Genomic DNA, 14,085 nt, shown 5'->3' on the forward strand with positions numbered 1-14,085 from the left:
GGCTCTGAGAATCCCTGCCCCAACCCAGTACTAAACATCTGTGTTTCAGTGTGATCTCTGCCACTGCCCCTCTCACTGAGTCCCGGCTCTTCCTTCATACCTAATGACCAGACCCACCCTACTGTGAGGCCCCACCAAGAGCAGACTGGATGAGACCCTGAATGCAGACAGATGCTCCTATGGAGGCTCTCCCTGCCTTCCTGGGTGAAAAGGCAGGACTCCACCTCTGATGGGCATTGCTCCCAACCCTGTCTTAGTTGCCTGGCAACAGCTCTGCGTCTCTAGCCAGGGACACACAATGGCCAGTGGCAGTCCAGCAGCCAAGAGGGTAGTGGTGTACCGGAACGGGGACCCCTTCTCCCCAGGCCGCCAGCTGGTGGTGACTCAACGCCGCTTCCCCACCCTGGAGACCTTCCTCTGTGAGGTGACATCGGCTGTGCGGGCCCCAGTGGCCGTGCGTGCTCTCTACACCCCTTACGGCCACCCTGTCACCGACCTGGCAGACCTGCAGAACGGAGGGCTGTATGTGGCTGCTGGCTTCGAACATTTCCACAAGCTCCCGTGAGTGGGCTGAGGGTGGTCAAAAGCCTGGGGAGGGAGGTAATAGCAACAGCAGCAGTTCAGTACTGACTATGTAGACATTAGCAGTCCTGTGAGGTGGGTGGTCTTATTCCCAGTCTTTGGAAGGGTAAATCAAGATAGTCCTAAGCTGCCCAGGAGTAGACAACACAGGTGGAGCCACTGTTCAAGTCAAGAGTCTGACACTGATCATGCCTATCCAGCCAGGACCAAACCACGGTAAGAGCAACATTCTCATGCTAGTTGAGCCCCCTTTTCCAGAGGCTCCTCCTGATGGGATCCTTATCACCCCCGTCACCACCACCACCAAATACTCTAAATCTATCCATAGACATCCCGTGTTCTCCAGTAGGCTGGGACCACCCTTTACAGGGTGTAGCTGTGCTTTCCAAGATGGGAGACTTCAGTGTCTGAGCTTCCAACTCAGATCTGGCTTCCAGGTCTTCTTTCACTCTCAGCTGAGAGGTTGCTCGCTGTAACCTAAGGAGCCAGGAGTTGGGGAGCTAGACAGACTTAGAATCTGGACTTGGTCACTTCCGTGTTACTTTGGGAGTCCTTGTTCTGTCTCATACAAAATGAGATGAAACCACATACCCTGCGAAGGAGAACATTTCTCTGAGATACAGGAGGATTTAGACCTTTAATTATGTGGTTTGTGCCCTGGACTGGATGTGCAGCCTGATATACGCAGGGCCTAAGGCAGGTTCAAGTGTCAGCATCTGTTTCTGGACTGAGGTGACTTGAGACTGTTTCACTGGGAAGGGAGACCTGGTGAGCTGGGCCCCAGCCCCCTCCTCTGGCAGCTGCTGGGCTGCTGAGGTCCCCTGGCTCCCCAAGATGACCTGTGACCTCTCTGTCCTTTCAGCTATTTACCCCCTGCAGGGAAGGATCCAGGTGGGAAGAGCAGCAGATTGGCAGTGAGTCCTGGGGCAGGCCAGCCCCTAGCCCTCTGTTCTCCCCCTCCTCTGAGATGGCTCCCACTTTGGTCTGGGAGGTCAGGGGCCCCAGAAGCAGCTGGATCTGCCTGTCTCCACACCTACTCTGGAGCCAGCTGCTACCCTTCCCAGGGTGCAGGATTTCAAAATGCTGTTCCCTGCGCCTTTCGCAACCTTTTATCTCCAGGCTGTGGTCCTCAGAGGAAAGAGGACGCTATAAAACAGAGGGATGGGAGGGGGTTAAGAATGTGACTTAGGGAGGTAGAAGCACCCTGTGGTAAAAGCTGTGACCAGTCTCACGCTCCTTATCCCCTCTTCCGCCCCAGTCTGGTTCCTTTCCCTCACCCTACCCACCTTAGACTGACCTACCCCTGACCAAAGGCCTCAATGCGTTCCTGATCTGGGGACCTGATGGGTTTCAGGGTCTTCCGGTGACTCGGCAGCTATGTGATGGGGCCCTTGGACGGCAGCTACCTGCTGGTTCCCCCTGCTATATCCAGTAAGTGCCCGTGTTGGGGAGGCGGGGGCATAGATTTTTGTTTCAGTGAGGCCAAGGAAAAGTAGGTGGATTTGTTCCAGGAGCCCGTGCACTGGGTCTCAGACTGTCTTCTGGCCCCGGTGCCATCCTTCATCCTCTCACATGGATGCTCACATCCCCTTACCAGGCTGCTCTTTGTCCCAGTGTGTTCAGGAATGGGGACCTGTTAAGTCCTCCGTTCAGCCTGAAGCTGTCCCAGGCTGCCAGCGAGGACTGGGAAGCAGTGTTGAAGCTCCTGAAGGAGAAGGTGAAATTACAGAGCGGGGCTGTGCGCAAGTGAGTCTGGGAACTGCGGAAACCTGAATGTCCCCAAAGGGAGCCGCCCCACTGGTTCTGGCCTTCCTAGAGGATGAAAAGGCCAAAGGAAAGCATGTTTCCCCAAAGGGGACTTCTTTCTGTGCCAGAGGGAGAGGCCCTTCCGGCCCAGCCCTTGGAGCCAGGGTGGAGCCTGGGGGACTGGCCCTGGTGCCCGGAGAGCTGCTCCCCAGCAGGGCCAGGCACCTTGGAAGAGCTGTACCCACCCCCTCACAGTCTGCTGACTATCAAGACCCACCTTGTTCACTGGCCCTTATGTACTCACCTCTCTCTCCCAGGCTCTGCACCCTGGACGGGCTCCCACTGTCAGCAAGGGAGGCTCTGGTGAGCGGCCATTACTACGTGGCCGTTGGAGAGGATGAGTTCAAGGCCCTCCCCTATCTGGAGCTGCTGGTGCCCAGTCGCTCACTGCCCAGGGGCTGCTGGTATGTATATATGAGGGGAGGGGCGGCAGGTTAGAGCAAAGGAAGCCACCCTGACTCCATGTCCTGCTCTGCCCGCTATAAGCCTTCTCTTTTTTCATTGCAGGCGTCCCCCAGGTCCAAAGTCCAGGCCCCACCGGCAGGTGGTAGGTGACCCAGGGTGTTGTGGGGGGCGGGAAAGAAGGAAGTGACTAGCTTCCCGCTGAGGCTCTGACCTTATTGTACTGTATCCTCTCAATAATTTTGTGAAATAAAGATTGTTATTCCCATTTTCCAGAGGAGAGGCTGAAGTTCAGAGGAGTGAAGTGATTTGTTCAGGGTAACACAGTTACTGACAGCAGCCAGACCAGAACCAGGTCTGAAAGCCAGCTTATCTGGGCTCTGTGAAGATCTTCAGGACTCTGAGTTGCTGGACCTGATGCCAGATTGGATGCTGGGAAAATCAGTATATCTGGCATAGCAGGGTCCAAAATGCTTATCAGCTTCCCATCTTATCCCAGGCCTGAGCCCTCCCAAGAGATGAGCCAGCGAGTTGAGGGTAGGAGGATACAACCTGATTTCACTGGTCATTTAGAACACCAGACATCATCTACTATGTCCCTGGATAAAGCAGCCTGATGGAAGAGGGAGCAGGGAGGGAAGATGCAGGCTATGAAGATGGATGGCTTCTCCTCTCCCAGGCTGCCAAAGGCATCAGAGGCATTCACACCTGGACTGGGAGTGGAGAAGGTAAGGACAGCCTACAACCATGGCTCACGCTCAGTGTTCCCTCCGCAGGCCCAGGGCCACAGAGCACAGGCAAGCCGGTTCTCTCCAAACGAAGCCAGACAAATTGAGCCATCTGCTTTCTATGCCAGACCCCAACGAGCTATTGAGCCAAGAAGCATGCTCCCCACGCTCTCATTTCCATCAGGTGAGGGGACCCCAGAATTCAAGGCCTTCTCAGCCAGCCTCTGACAGTGACATGGGATGGTGCCTGCTGGGGATGACACAGGAGGGTGAGGGAGTTCCATGGTCCAGAGCTGGTCTTGACTTCAGCACAACTGTCTCCTGCTCCCTCGTGTGCATAGCCAGTCCTTTGCCTTTTCATGGGGACCTGGCTTATGAAGAAGCATGTGAAAACTCGAAGCCATGAATTTCAGGGGTGGGATTTGGAAGGGTTGGGGATGGGGGCCAAAAGCCTGCCCCTGAACTAACCTCCATCCTCTGCGGTCATGAACGAGGCTCAGGGCTGGGGAGAGGGCTGATAAAGTCTAAGGAAAGAATGTTGAGGGCTCCTCAGCCTCGGCGTTGGTCTCTTGCCTTCCACGTCAGGAACCAAGGGAGTGTATAGGGCTCCCCACCCAAGGAAGGAGACGGCAGGGGCCCGGGAAGTAGCAGATGATGAAGACACCCAGACAGAGGAGCCCTTGGATCAGGTGGGCCGGGGCTGGAAGCTGTGTGTTGGCTTTTGTTTTGTTTGTATGGTTTTTTTTTTGCTGTACCCTGCGGCATGTGGGATCTTAGTTCCCCAGCCAGGGATCAAACCTGCACCCACTGCATTGGAAGCCAGGGAAGTCCCTGGAAGCCATATGTTGGGACAGGAGTTCTGAGCTGGAAACCAGCAGCCCTGGGTCGCAGGAACAATTCTCCCTTGTGACTGTGAACAAATCTAACCTTCTCAGAGCCCGAGTTCCTATGTTAAATGAGATGGTGGATCCAGATTTCTGGTCTCTTCCTTTCCTGGGGTTGGGAAACCCCAGGCTAAAGGCTGGAGGCTGGACTGGGGTGCTTAATGGCTCCGTTCTGTGTGGCCTTCTTCCCCCTCCCGCGGATAGCACAGATTGTGGAAGAGGCGCTGTTCCTGGAAAAACAGCCTGGGGCTGGGGCGGCTATCTCAGCCTGATGCCTGCTCCACCATCTTGAGATCCAGCAGCTCCAGCCAGGAACTGGGGACCTTCACTCTGTAGTCACCTTTTATCCTCAGCCTCCAGCAGCCTGTTCTCAAGGAACCAGCGTCTCCTCTGGGCTCACAGGGTATGATGCAACCCCTTCAGTCCGGCTCTGCTGCTCATAAACCTACACCCCAGTCTTCTTTCCTTTTGGAGCAGAGAAGCCCCAGCTACAGAGGCTGTTTCCTTATGAGAGTCTCTGGCCAGAGAAAGGAGTAGCCAGCTGGGTTTGGGGGAGAGACCACAAACATGGGAGCGGGTCTGTCACAATAAAAGAATACTTACTAATCTCCATCTGTTTACTACAGATTTATTACAGACAACTGACTTAGCGACTCAACAACAACTGCTCACCCAGCATCGCTCCACATGCTGGAGTTGGGCAGTGCCGGGGCCCACGGGCATTTGAGGGGGGCAGGCAGTTGAGGATTTACGCCCACCTCACGGGAGGGACAGGGAGGCTAACAGCCAGCTCCTCTCCCGCACATCATCTGCCATTCTTACGCACTTTCCCCAGTTCCCCCCTCAGCCAGCGAAGGCTGAGCCCTGGAGGCCTCCTGTTTGCATTTCTGGCTCAGAGGCTATAGCTGGCCTTCTCCTTGCAGCTGGGGTTCTGCAGTCCACCACCCAGCTGCTGGGATAGTCCAGGTCAGGCCATAGTAACAGTGACAGGTCTGGGGACCTGACGTGACAGCAGAGAGGGTGCTGCTGGGGCACGAGGGCTGCTGAGGATGAGGGTGAAGTCTCTTGTGCTAAATCTGAGTGGTTGAACAGCATGTGAAAGTTACAAAACCCTTTCACTCTTGTTCTCTTATTACGATCCATGAGGTAGTTATTATCTCAGGAGGTGAGGAAGCTGAGGCTGGGCCTGGGGCTGGGGGTGGGAGGCCTAAGTCCCAGGCTCACTGCCTCTACCTCATGGCCCAAGGGTTTCCTGGAGATAGCAGAGCTGGAGGTGGCCTTGGTTCACTCAAAGTGCAGACGGTTGCCCTTGGGTCTTGGTCACTGAGCTTGTGATGCAGAGTGTAATTCCTGCCACGGTGAGCACCATGCCAGCAAATGCTCCTGGGATAATGGGTAGAAATTGAGGAGCTCTGAGACTAGCCATGCCAGTAGGAGCTGACGCAGAGCTGAGGGAAGGGCTCAGATGGGAACTACCCAGGGGAAGGCAACCCTGATGGCAACAAGGAGGCAGGAGAGCTACAGAGGAAAGGGCAGGATGAGGGAAGAGCCTCTCCTCACCTGGTCACAGGAAACGGCTCTGGAAAAAACTAACCCAGGGTGTCAAAGTCCAAGTAGCGGCTTCCCGAATTTGCAGTGTCCTGACTTACGTTTTCCACCAATATCTTCTCCAAGGACCTTCCCAACAATCAGTGTAAAGATGATGGCCAGAGAGTTACTGATGGGCACAGCTAGGGTCAGATCTGAGTGATCAGAATGAAAAGAATCTCTGAGATGCAAAAAAAAAAAAGTCTTTCTAAGCACAAAACACTTTCATTACATCATCAAGACAGTTTTAAAAAAGGTGTCTCATGATCCCATTTTTCAGATAATGTCACAGCAAAGCTCAGGATTCAAACTCAGGTCTCCTGACTTCAAATTCAGTGCTCCCTCAGGATTCCAGCAAGAAGACCTAAACTACAAGGTCTGGGACCATCTTGGTTTGCTGGTAAGGATGAGGTCTTTGCACTCAAACAGAACTACTGTGATCTCAAGGACATCTGGACAGACAGGTACCCCAAAGCCAAAGGACACAATAGCATGCGGCAGTAACACCAAACACAAGCACACTTTATGTGCCAGCGCTTGGTGTACACATCGAATCAGTCTTCATAACAACAATGCAGGAAGCACATTAGCATCATAATGGAAACAAAGGCTCAAAGACACCACAGAAATGGAGGCAAATTGAGGATTTAAACCGAGGTCTGCCTGACTCTAAAGGTAGTAGAACTAAATGGATAAGGACGAAGCAAAACAGCAGGTGAACCACATTTGTTTCTTTTCAGTTCGGACTTGGGCCTCATGGAATTATGTAAGAGAAAAAAACGTCAGCAGCAGGAACAGGTACAGGACAGGCCCCACAGGGCTGGTTCTTAAGTAGAGGTCACCACAGTCCAGGATCTGTTGCTTCGTTTTGAAGCTCTGACTTCAATAAATGAAACTTCAAAAAGACTTAACGGAGTTAACAATACTCTTAACTTGAAATTTATTACACTTAAATTTTGTACATTTGAAGCTTTTTAAGAAGACAGATTTTATGTTGTGTTCTTAAAACACATACCAAAAAAATAAATAAATAAATAAAGCCAAAAAAACTAATGGATAAATCAGAAACTGAGTTACTTGTTTGCAAGACTCATAACTGCCAGACAGGCTGTGCACGTTGGCTCCTCAGCACATTCTTTCCCAGCCCTCCCGGGCCTCACCTGTTCCAGGCAGAGGAGGAGAGAACCGCGCAGCTGCTCATCCCCTGCGAGGCGCGGCCATGGCTGGTATTAGCCACCCAAGAAACTGACACAACTGCCACCTACTCAGAGCGCTTTCCTTAACCTTACACAACACAGAATGTAGTGGTTGCTAAAGACTGGTTTGCAACAGTAGATGGGAGAGGGAAGCAGCATAGTGTGAGGAAAGAATAAGACACTGGAGTGAGGCAGACCCAGGTTTCCCTACGTGATCTTGGCTAGATCAATCACTCTGAGCCTGTTCCCTACCTGAAAAACAGTGATAGCAAGATAACAGCATCGTCTTACAAAAGGGTTGTTGTAAGATGAAATATGATAACGTGTATATCCTTGCCTGAATGAATAGTGACCACTGTTCTGATTATTAGAATGGATACAGGCAGGGTAAGTGGTGAGATAAGAGGATCCTGAAATTCCAATTTGCTCAAAACTTGGTAAATGGCTAACTGCAGGCATTTTTCCAGAGCACTCAGTGTTCTGGGCAGCAGGGAGTGCCAGAGGCTTTCCAACTTTGCTTTAAATGAAGTCTTATGAGAAGCCCAAAATGTAAAACAGATGAAAGTGGAGTGATGCTAGTTGAAGCTGACATGGCAGATGTGGAGGTGGGCCTAGCCTCTCCCATGACTTCTGAGGGGTTTCCCAGGGTTATTTGGGGTCCAAACTCCCCTCAAATCCCTGGGAGGGGGGGGGCCCAGGTGAGACTTCAGGTGAGTTATAGCAAAGTTATAGCAAAAACTTCTGTTAGCAAAGTTCAAGAGCATGAACTTTAGTAATAGACGGCTTCACATGCTTCTGCACTGACATGCTGTGGGACTTAAGAGGTGAAATAAGTTGCCCAAAGTTTTGTAACTTCATTGCCTTGATGGAGACAATCATGTCCATTTTACAAGGTTGAGCTGAGAATTTTTTTAAATGTGTAAAACTAGAACAGTATCTGATGCAGGGGAGGACACACAATAGGGGAAAAGAAATGTATCCTTATTGAGCTCCTCCAGTCCATCGTGCACCAGGTACTGCTCCGGATGCTTCTCAAAACTGAACTTAATTCTCTCAGTGCTATGAAGTCAACCATAAAAAATCAAGGTTCAAATAAGAGACTTGCCCAAGGTTAGGCAGGCAGTTAGCAGTGGAAGCAAGAGTGTCAAAGGCAGCCCTTGGGCAATTTGCTGTCGGTCCAGTGGTTAGGACTCTGTGCTTCCACTGCAGTGGGCCTGGGTTTGATCCCTGGTCAGGGAACTAAGATCCCATAAACTGCATGGTGCACACACACACACACACTCAAAAACCCTCCACACGGCCAAAGGAACTTTCTTTCTCTGCTGCTGCACAAGATTGCCAGGCTTCAAACCAACCCTTTGCCTGGCAGCATACTCATAACCAACCCACCATACCCTACTGCCTAGAGAAGAGGGTGCAAATATGGAACCAGATCCCTCACTCATGGCAACAAGATGTTTGAGACATTCCCTCCATCCTAAGCATAGCGGTTCTAAGCCAGAGACCCACCTGTTGACGCCAAGGTGAGGTAATAGAGAAGGGAGCCACACTGGTTGAGAGAAAAGGGCATCAGGTACTGGAAACAGAAGAAAACTGCAGTCAGTGTGATTGCTTAACTGAGCAGGGCTGCCTTCTTTGAGCTTCGAGATAAGCCTTTCCTTGGAGGGCGGGGTAGCTATGAGGGCCTAGGGCCCAAGTCATCTGAAAAGGACCCTTCCAGGGCAGAGGGAACATCACTGACTGAAACCCATGCCTTTGCCCTGAATGCCCTCCCCCTCAGCCCCGCTGGTTTCTATCCACCCCATCCTGCAAGTCCCTGAGTGCCAGTGTTCCTCTCTCCAAGAAACCTTCCCTCAGTCGCCTAGCTCCAGCCTCCCTCCTCTGAACTCACAAAGCAGTTTATCTGTACCTCACTCAAAGCCCTTAGCCCTGAGAGGCAGTTGTGTCTATGTCTTTCCCACCAGCCGAGACTGGCAGCACTGAGCTCAGAAGTAGTACTCTAGATTCTCCCTTATCCCCCCCTCCCCAGGGCCAATTTGAGCCCTAAGCCCTCCCTCTGGAAAAGTCTGTTGGAAGGATCACCATAATAAAATATTAACAGCAGCTCAGGGCATCATACACTTGAGACCTAATTATAATATGTATAAGGCCCACTGCTAAGTGCTTTATGTGCCTCACATCACTTAACCCTCACAACTGCCCCATAAGACTGTTACCCTTATTATCCCCATTTTACAGAAGACTCTTTGAGAGTCCCTTGGACTGCAAGGAGATCCAACCAGTCCATTCTAAAGGAGATCAGCCCTGGGTGTTCTTTGGAAGGAATGATGCTAAAGCTGAAACTCCAGTACTTTGGCCACCTCATGCGAGGAGTTGACTCACTGGAGAAGACTCTGATGCTGGGAGGGATTGGGGGCAGGAGGAGAAGGGGACGACAGAGAATGAGATGGCTGGATGGCATCACCGACTCGAAGGAGGTGAGTTTGAGTCAACTCCGGGAGATGGTGATGGACAGGGAGGCCTGGCCTGGCGTGCTGAGATTCATGGGGTCGCAAAGGGTCAGACACGACTGAGCGACTGAACTGAACTGAACTGACAGATGACGAAACTGAGACTCAAGGCAAACAAGACTCATACAAGAGCTTCTGGAGAGTAAGTGGTGGAGCGCAGATTCTGACCCTGATCTGTTTGACTCCAGAGACCAAATTCTTAGCCGCTACTCTCTACAGAGGGCTCATTCACAGACGCACCTCGGGATTCAAGAAGAGGGTTTTCATTTCCTGCAGCAACTGCCGGGCCCAGGTCCGCTCATGAACCTGCTGCAGGCGGGAGGAGGCCCGCTTCAGCAATGGCTGTGTGCCACCCCACAGAGCGGCCACCAGCACCAGAGCCAGCACCTGCCCTGGATGGAGATACGAGTGACATCCCCCGCCGCCCCACTGCACGGCCTTAGCCCTCCTCCGGCCTCCCATTCTCACCCCGCCGCCCCGACATCCCTTCTTTGCTTTCCGACGCCCCGTGTGTGATTGGCGGGTAGGACAGGCCCCGCGAAGCCGGGGAGATGGATCCTGGAGCCCAGGTTCGGGTTTGTAGCAGGGGTCGGGGTTAGGTGGTGAGGGGGTGTAAGAAATGAACTTGGGATAGCGGTCTGGAAGCCAGGGCAGGGGCGGGGCCCGCTTACCCAGGGTCGCCGCCATGGCAACGCCGCTCCTCTCCTCTTCCGGGAACGAAGGGGGCGGAGACTCGTGATCCGGAAGTGGCGCCAAAGCCTCTTCCGGTTCTACTCACGTTGCTGCTTTCCTCGCGTCACCGCCGGGATGGTGAGTTCTTCTGTGTTAAAGGTGTTGCCGTGGGGGTCCGGGCTGGGGCAGGGGCCAATTCTGGGCGCTGACACTGCCGTCCTGTCCCCACAGAAGCCGATCTTGCTGCAGGGCCATGAGCGGTCCATTACTCAGATTAAGTACAACCGCGAGGGAGACCTCCTCTTCACGGTGGCCAAGGACCCTGTGAGCGTCGGCCGAAGGGCGGGCCCGCCGGGACCTTGCGGAGGGGGCCCGGGAGCGGGCGAGTTCATTCTCCCGGGGCGAAGGGTGGACAAGCTAGTTTTGCTGCGAGAAAAACCAAGGAGTGCCCCGTTCTGAGAAGTAGGGAGAGATCATCCCGGGGTTTGGAGGGCGAGAGCATTACACCGATAGATGTGGGAAAGGACTCCATTGTTGATAGGAGGAGGGAGTAGCCAGGGAGAAGAAAACAAGGGGCCTGTGGAAAGGGAACAGGGACGTGGGTCATCTTGTTTATGGGGCGGAGAGGAGCTCATTCCGGAGAAGAACAAAACTATTCTACAAGGATAGGGGAACAGACCACCTGGAGAAGGGGGAAGTTGATCCTGGGGCGGCGAGAGATAAAGGCCTTAAAGAAGGTATCTTTGGTATCATTTCAGTCATCCCTCTTCCTGCCTCACTCACTGCAAACAGCCCCTCTGAGTACTGCGTTTTGAGGCACCTCCATATGGAGAAAGTTAACCCTAGTGGCTAAACGTGGGGGCTCTGAAACCAGACAGACCTGATTTGAATCCTGAGTCCTGCATTCACTAGCAGTGTGACTTTGAACATGCCATATATTTAACCATTATAAACTTTAAGTGCCCCTTTTTACAAACTATGGGTAGTAATAGTACCTCCCTCTTGGGGTTGTCTTTAGGATTAAGTGAGATTATTCAAATAAAGAGTTTACTTGAATAAAGAGTGTGAGTACCATATCAATGTTAGATGTTTACATTTTAAGTTCCTTAGACATTATTTTATTGGAGTCTCACAGCTACCCTTTGAAAAAGGCGTTATTGTCCCGGCCAGTTTACACATGGGGAAACTGAAGTTCAGAGGGGAAAAGCACACATTTTGAGATAATACATTGAGATAGTAGCAGAGCAGGGACCGGAACCCAGGTTTCCCTCCTACCAACTGCTCCCGTTTGGACAGAACACCAAAACACTACTGTTTTGCTAGGCTGATACTCGACCTTTTACTCCTCAAAGGGTTTAGGAGTCTGGGGAACAGGCTGGTATGATGGAGACTTTTTTGCAACCAGGAGGAGAATCCAGGAGTGGTCTTTTAACCAGCAACCTGCTGTTCCTCAAGAGATGCGCAGGGGAGGGTAGAATCTGGCCTGGCTAGAAGCTTCTGGGGCAAAATAGGCCATGGCTCTGCCTGCGATGCCTATCATCCTGTCACATTGTCCTTGATCCTCCAGATTGTCAATGTATGGTACTCTGTGAATGGTGAGAGACTGGGCACCTACATGGGCCATACCGGAGCTGTGTGGTGTGTGGACGCGGACTGTATCCTTATCTTTGTTCTGAGTCTGTGCTCCCAGGGTCTGCCAGCCGTGGAGAAGCTGCTGACCTGAAGCTGAGAGTTTGAGATGCTCTGGTGGGGTCAGGAGAATGATGCTATCTACCTCCTACTCCTTGGTCTGTTCACTAGTTCGGGGAACATTTAGGACAGGTTCCAGTTCTGAATGAGGAGGTTAGGATGAGAGAAGGAAGGCTCTCTGGTGCTGAATAGGAAGATGATTCACTTGGCCTTCCAAGAGGACAAGGACTCAGGTGAATTCTGTCATGCTTCTTAACACCCTCTTCAGGGGACACCAAGCATGTCCTCACTGGCTCAGCTGACAACAGCTGTCGTCTCTGGGACTGTGAAACAGGTAAGCCTGGATTCTTCACTTTTTCAGCAAACAGTGAGGACCTATAGTATACTTATTGAGGCCAACACGTTCTGGGGAAATAGAGATAAATCCAGAGATGGTTCCCAGTCTAGGGAAAAAGAGACAAGAAAATAAGGAAGGCAGAGGTGAAAAGAGGCACTCCAGTGAGATATAAGCCTTGTTAGAGGTAGCACAGTGCACTGTGAAAGCCGAGGGGGAGGCAACTGAAGGCTGAAATGGGGATGGGATCAGCCTGGGAAGGTTTCCCAAAGTAAGTGTCATGTGAGGTGATCGCTGCGGCACACACAAGAGTGAAAGCACAGCGAGTGTCGTCCAAGTCATCTGATCTGGCAGGAGCTCCTGCTGCCTGGGGGTGAAATAGACAGCAGTGGAGAGCTGAGGCAGCTGGGGCCAGAACAGGCCTTGAGTGTGAGCTCGGGAACATGACTGCTCTGCAGGACTCGGCATGCTGTGGAGGGTCCTGAGCAGGGAAAAGCCTGTTTAGTTCTTTTTTTTTTTTTTAATTTTTGGCCACACCGTGGCAAGTGGGCAAGTGGGATCTTAGTTCCCTGACCAGGGATCGAACCCACACCCCCTGCATTGGAAGGCAGAGTCTTAACCACTGCTGGGGAAGTCCCCAACCATGTTTAGCTTTGGCAAGCCCAGGTAGCAGTGGAGAACATTGCAGGAACAGACAGAAGACGGGAGCCTATGAAACTGCTCCATTTAGTAAATATTTTCTGGGTACCCAGATCTCTCCCAGGTCTTTGCTGGGCACTGGTGACATGCAGAGAAGTTAGAGGAGGTCTTTGCTGTGGAGAAGCACATTCTCCACAGAGGTGGAGACAGATAAAATGTAGTCCGTTGTGAGTGCCACAGTGGCGGGATGTCTGAGGAGGGACTGTGGAGAAGTTAAAAGACCTGAGCCAAAGCACAGCAGTGAGGGAAGAAGACAGGGCAGGGGGCTAGTCACCAGTGTAGGAGGAACAGTGCATTGTAATGATAGGCAGGGGTAGAGGGCATCCTCCCGGAATCAGCAGGGGGCAGGGACTAACCGAGACTCTGCCTGTTCCCAGGGAAGCAGCTGGCCCTGCTCAAGACCAATTCAGCAGTCCGGACCTGTGGCTTTGACTTTGGGGGCAACATCATCATGTTCTCCACAGACAAGCAGATGGGCTACCAGTGCTTCGTGAGCTTCTTTGACCTGCGGGATCCAAGCCAGATCGGTGAGCCGGGGCTGGGGCACAGGACTGGGGTTGAGGTGAGGGGCGCGGCTCCAGAGCCCAGGGCCTGACGTGCTGCCCCACACAGACAGCAATGAGCCCTACATGAGGATCCCTTGCAACGACTCCAAGATCACCAGTGCCGTTTGGGGACCTCTGGGAGAGTGTATCATCGCAGGCCACGAAGGTGGAGAGCTCAACCAGTATAGTGCCAAGGTAAGGTGGGTGAGGCCTACGCCCATCAGAATGATTCTCTGTGAGAGGCAGGATGAGCCCGGGGGTTAAGAGTGAGGGCCAGATTCACACAGACTTCACCATTTTCTAAGTATGTGATTTTCGTCGTATTATATAACTTCACAGAGCCTGTTTATCTGTAAGACGTTTCAAGCATCAGATGACCTCAGGTGTTTGAAAAACTTGTCATAGAGTACTCAGGACATGTGACCAGTGATCACAATTAAGCGTGTCCCTG

The 14,085-nt window shown here is 52.3% G+C and overlaps 3 protein-coding genes across 5 annotated transcripts in view; 2 read left to right on the forward strand and 1 right to left on the reverse strand.

The window, feature by feature from the left end:
* Positions 1-179: 179 nt before the first annotated feature.
* DCDC2B (doublecortin domain containing 2B) lies at positions 180-4,958 on the forward strand. 2 transcript variants are annotated; one of them, XM_010836907.1, is made up of 9 exons: positions 180-561; positions 1,445-1,496; positions 1,937-2,013; positions 2,197-2,328; positions 2,646-2,792; positions 2,896-2,935; positions 3,567-3,702; positions 4,104-4,206; positions 4,599-4,958. In XM_010836907.1, the coding sequence occupies exons 1-9, from the start codon at positions 230-232 to the stop codon at positions 4,672-4,674; spliced, it is 1,095 nt and encodes a 364-aa protein (XP_010835209.1). In that variant the 5' UTR covers positions 180-229; the 3' UTR covers positions 4,675-4,958. The 2 variants fall into 2 exon arrangements, with proteins under 2 accessions (XP_010835209.1, XP_010835208.1); XM_010836906.1 differs by having other exon boundaries at positions 4,104-4,958.
* Positions 4,959-5,014: 56 nt separating this feature from the next.
* Positions 5,015-10,500, reverse strand: TMEM234 (transmembrane protein 234). 2 transcript variants are annotated; one of them, XM_010836904.1, is made up of 5 exons: positions 10,367-10,500; positions 9,936-10,087; positions 8,695-8,761; positions 6,052-6,144; positions 5,015-5,785 (listed from the first exon to the last, which is right to left on the reverse strand). In XM_010836904.1, exons 1-5 carry the CDS (start codon positions 10,380-10,382, stop codon positions 5,691-5,693), a joined length of 423 nt encoding a protein of 140 aa, XP_010835206.1. In that variant the 5' UTR covers positions 10,383-10,500; the 3' UTR covers positions 5,015-5,690. The 2 variants fall into 2 exon arrangements, with proteins under 2 accessions (XP_010835206.1, XP_010835207.1); XM_010836905.1 differs by having other exon boundaries at positions 5,696-5,785; positions 5,963-6,144; positions 10,367-10,446.
* The window catches only part of EIF3I (eukaryotic translation initiation factor 3, subunit I), a 7,911-nt gene continuing 4,239 nt past the window's right edge, over positions 10,414-14,085 (forward strand). The window contains exons 1-6 of the mRNA XM_010836903.1: positions 10,414-10,505; positions 10,599-10,691; positions 11,935-12,022; positions 12,325-12,390; positions 13,467-13,616; positions 13,702-13,829. Of these exons, the coding sequence (XP_010835205.1) occupies positions 10,503-10,505; positions 10,599-10,691; positions 11,935-12,022; positions 12,325-12,390; positions 13,467-13,616; positions 13,702-13,829 (528 nt within the window). The 5' untranslated portion in view covers positions 10,414-10,502. The remainder of the gene's footprint in view (positions 10,506-10,598; positions 10,692-11,934; positions 12,023-12,324; positions 12,391-13,466; positions 13,617-13,701; positions 13,830-14,085) is intronic.

Source organism: Bison bison, unplaced genomic scaffold, assembly GCF_000754665.1.
Source record: "Bison bison bison isolate TAMUID 2011002044 unplaced genomic scaffold, Bison_UMD1.0 scf7180017864068, whole genome shotgun sequence".
NCBI classification, from domain to species: Eukaryota; Metazoa; Chordata; class Mammalia; order Artiodactyla; family Bovidae; genus Bison; species Bison bison.

Excerpts from the sequence above, each read along its gene's own strand:
- DCDC2B (XM_010836906.1), top strand. The coding sequence starts at position 230 with ATGGGCATTGCTCCCAACCCTGTCTTAGTTGCCTGGCAACAGCTCTGC. Across the intron at positions 2,329-2,645 it reads CAGAGCGGGGCTGTGCGCAA|GCTCTGCACCCTGGACGGGC; the intron begins GTGAGTCTGGGA and ends TCTCTCTCCCAG. Across the intron at positions 2,936-3,566 it reads CCAGGCCCCACCGGCAGGTG|GCCCAGGGCCACAGAGCACA; the intron begins GTAGGTGACCCA and ends TTCCCTCCGCAG.
- TMEM234 (XM_010836904.1), bottom strand. Across the intron at positions 6,145-8,694 it reads CCTCACCTTGGCGTCAACAG|ATCTGACCCTAGCTGTGCCC; the intron begins GTGGGTCTCTGG and ends CTGATCACTCAG. Across the intron at positions 5,786-6,051 it reads AGAAGATATTGGTGGAAAAC|GAGCATTTGCTGGCATGGTG; the intron begins GTAAGTCAGGAC and ends CCATTATCCCAG.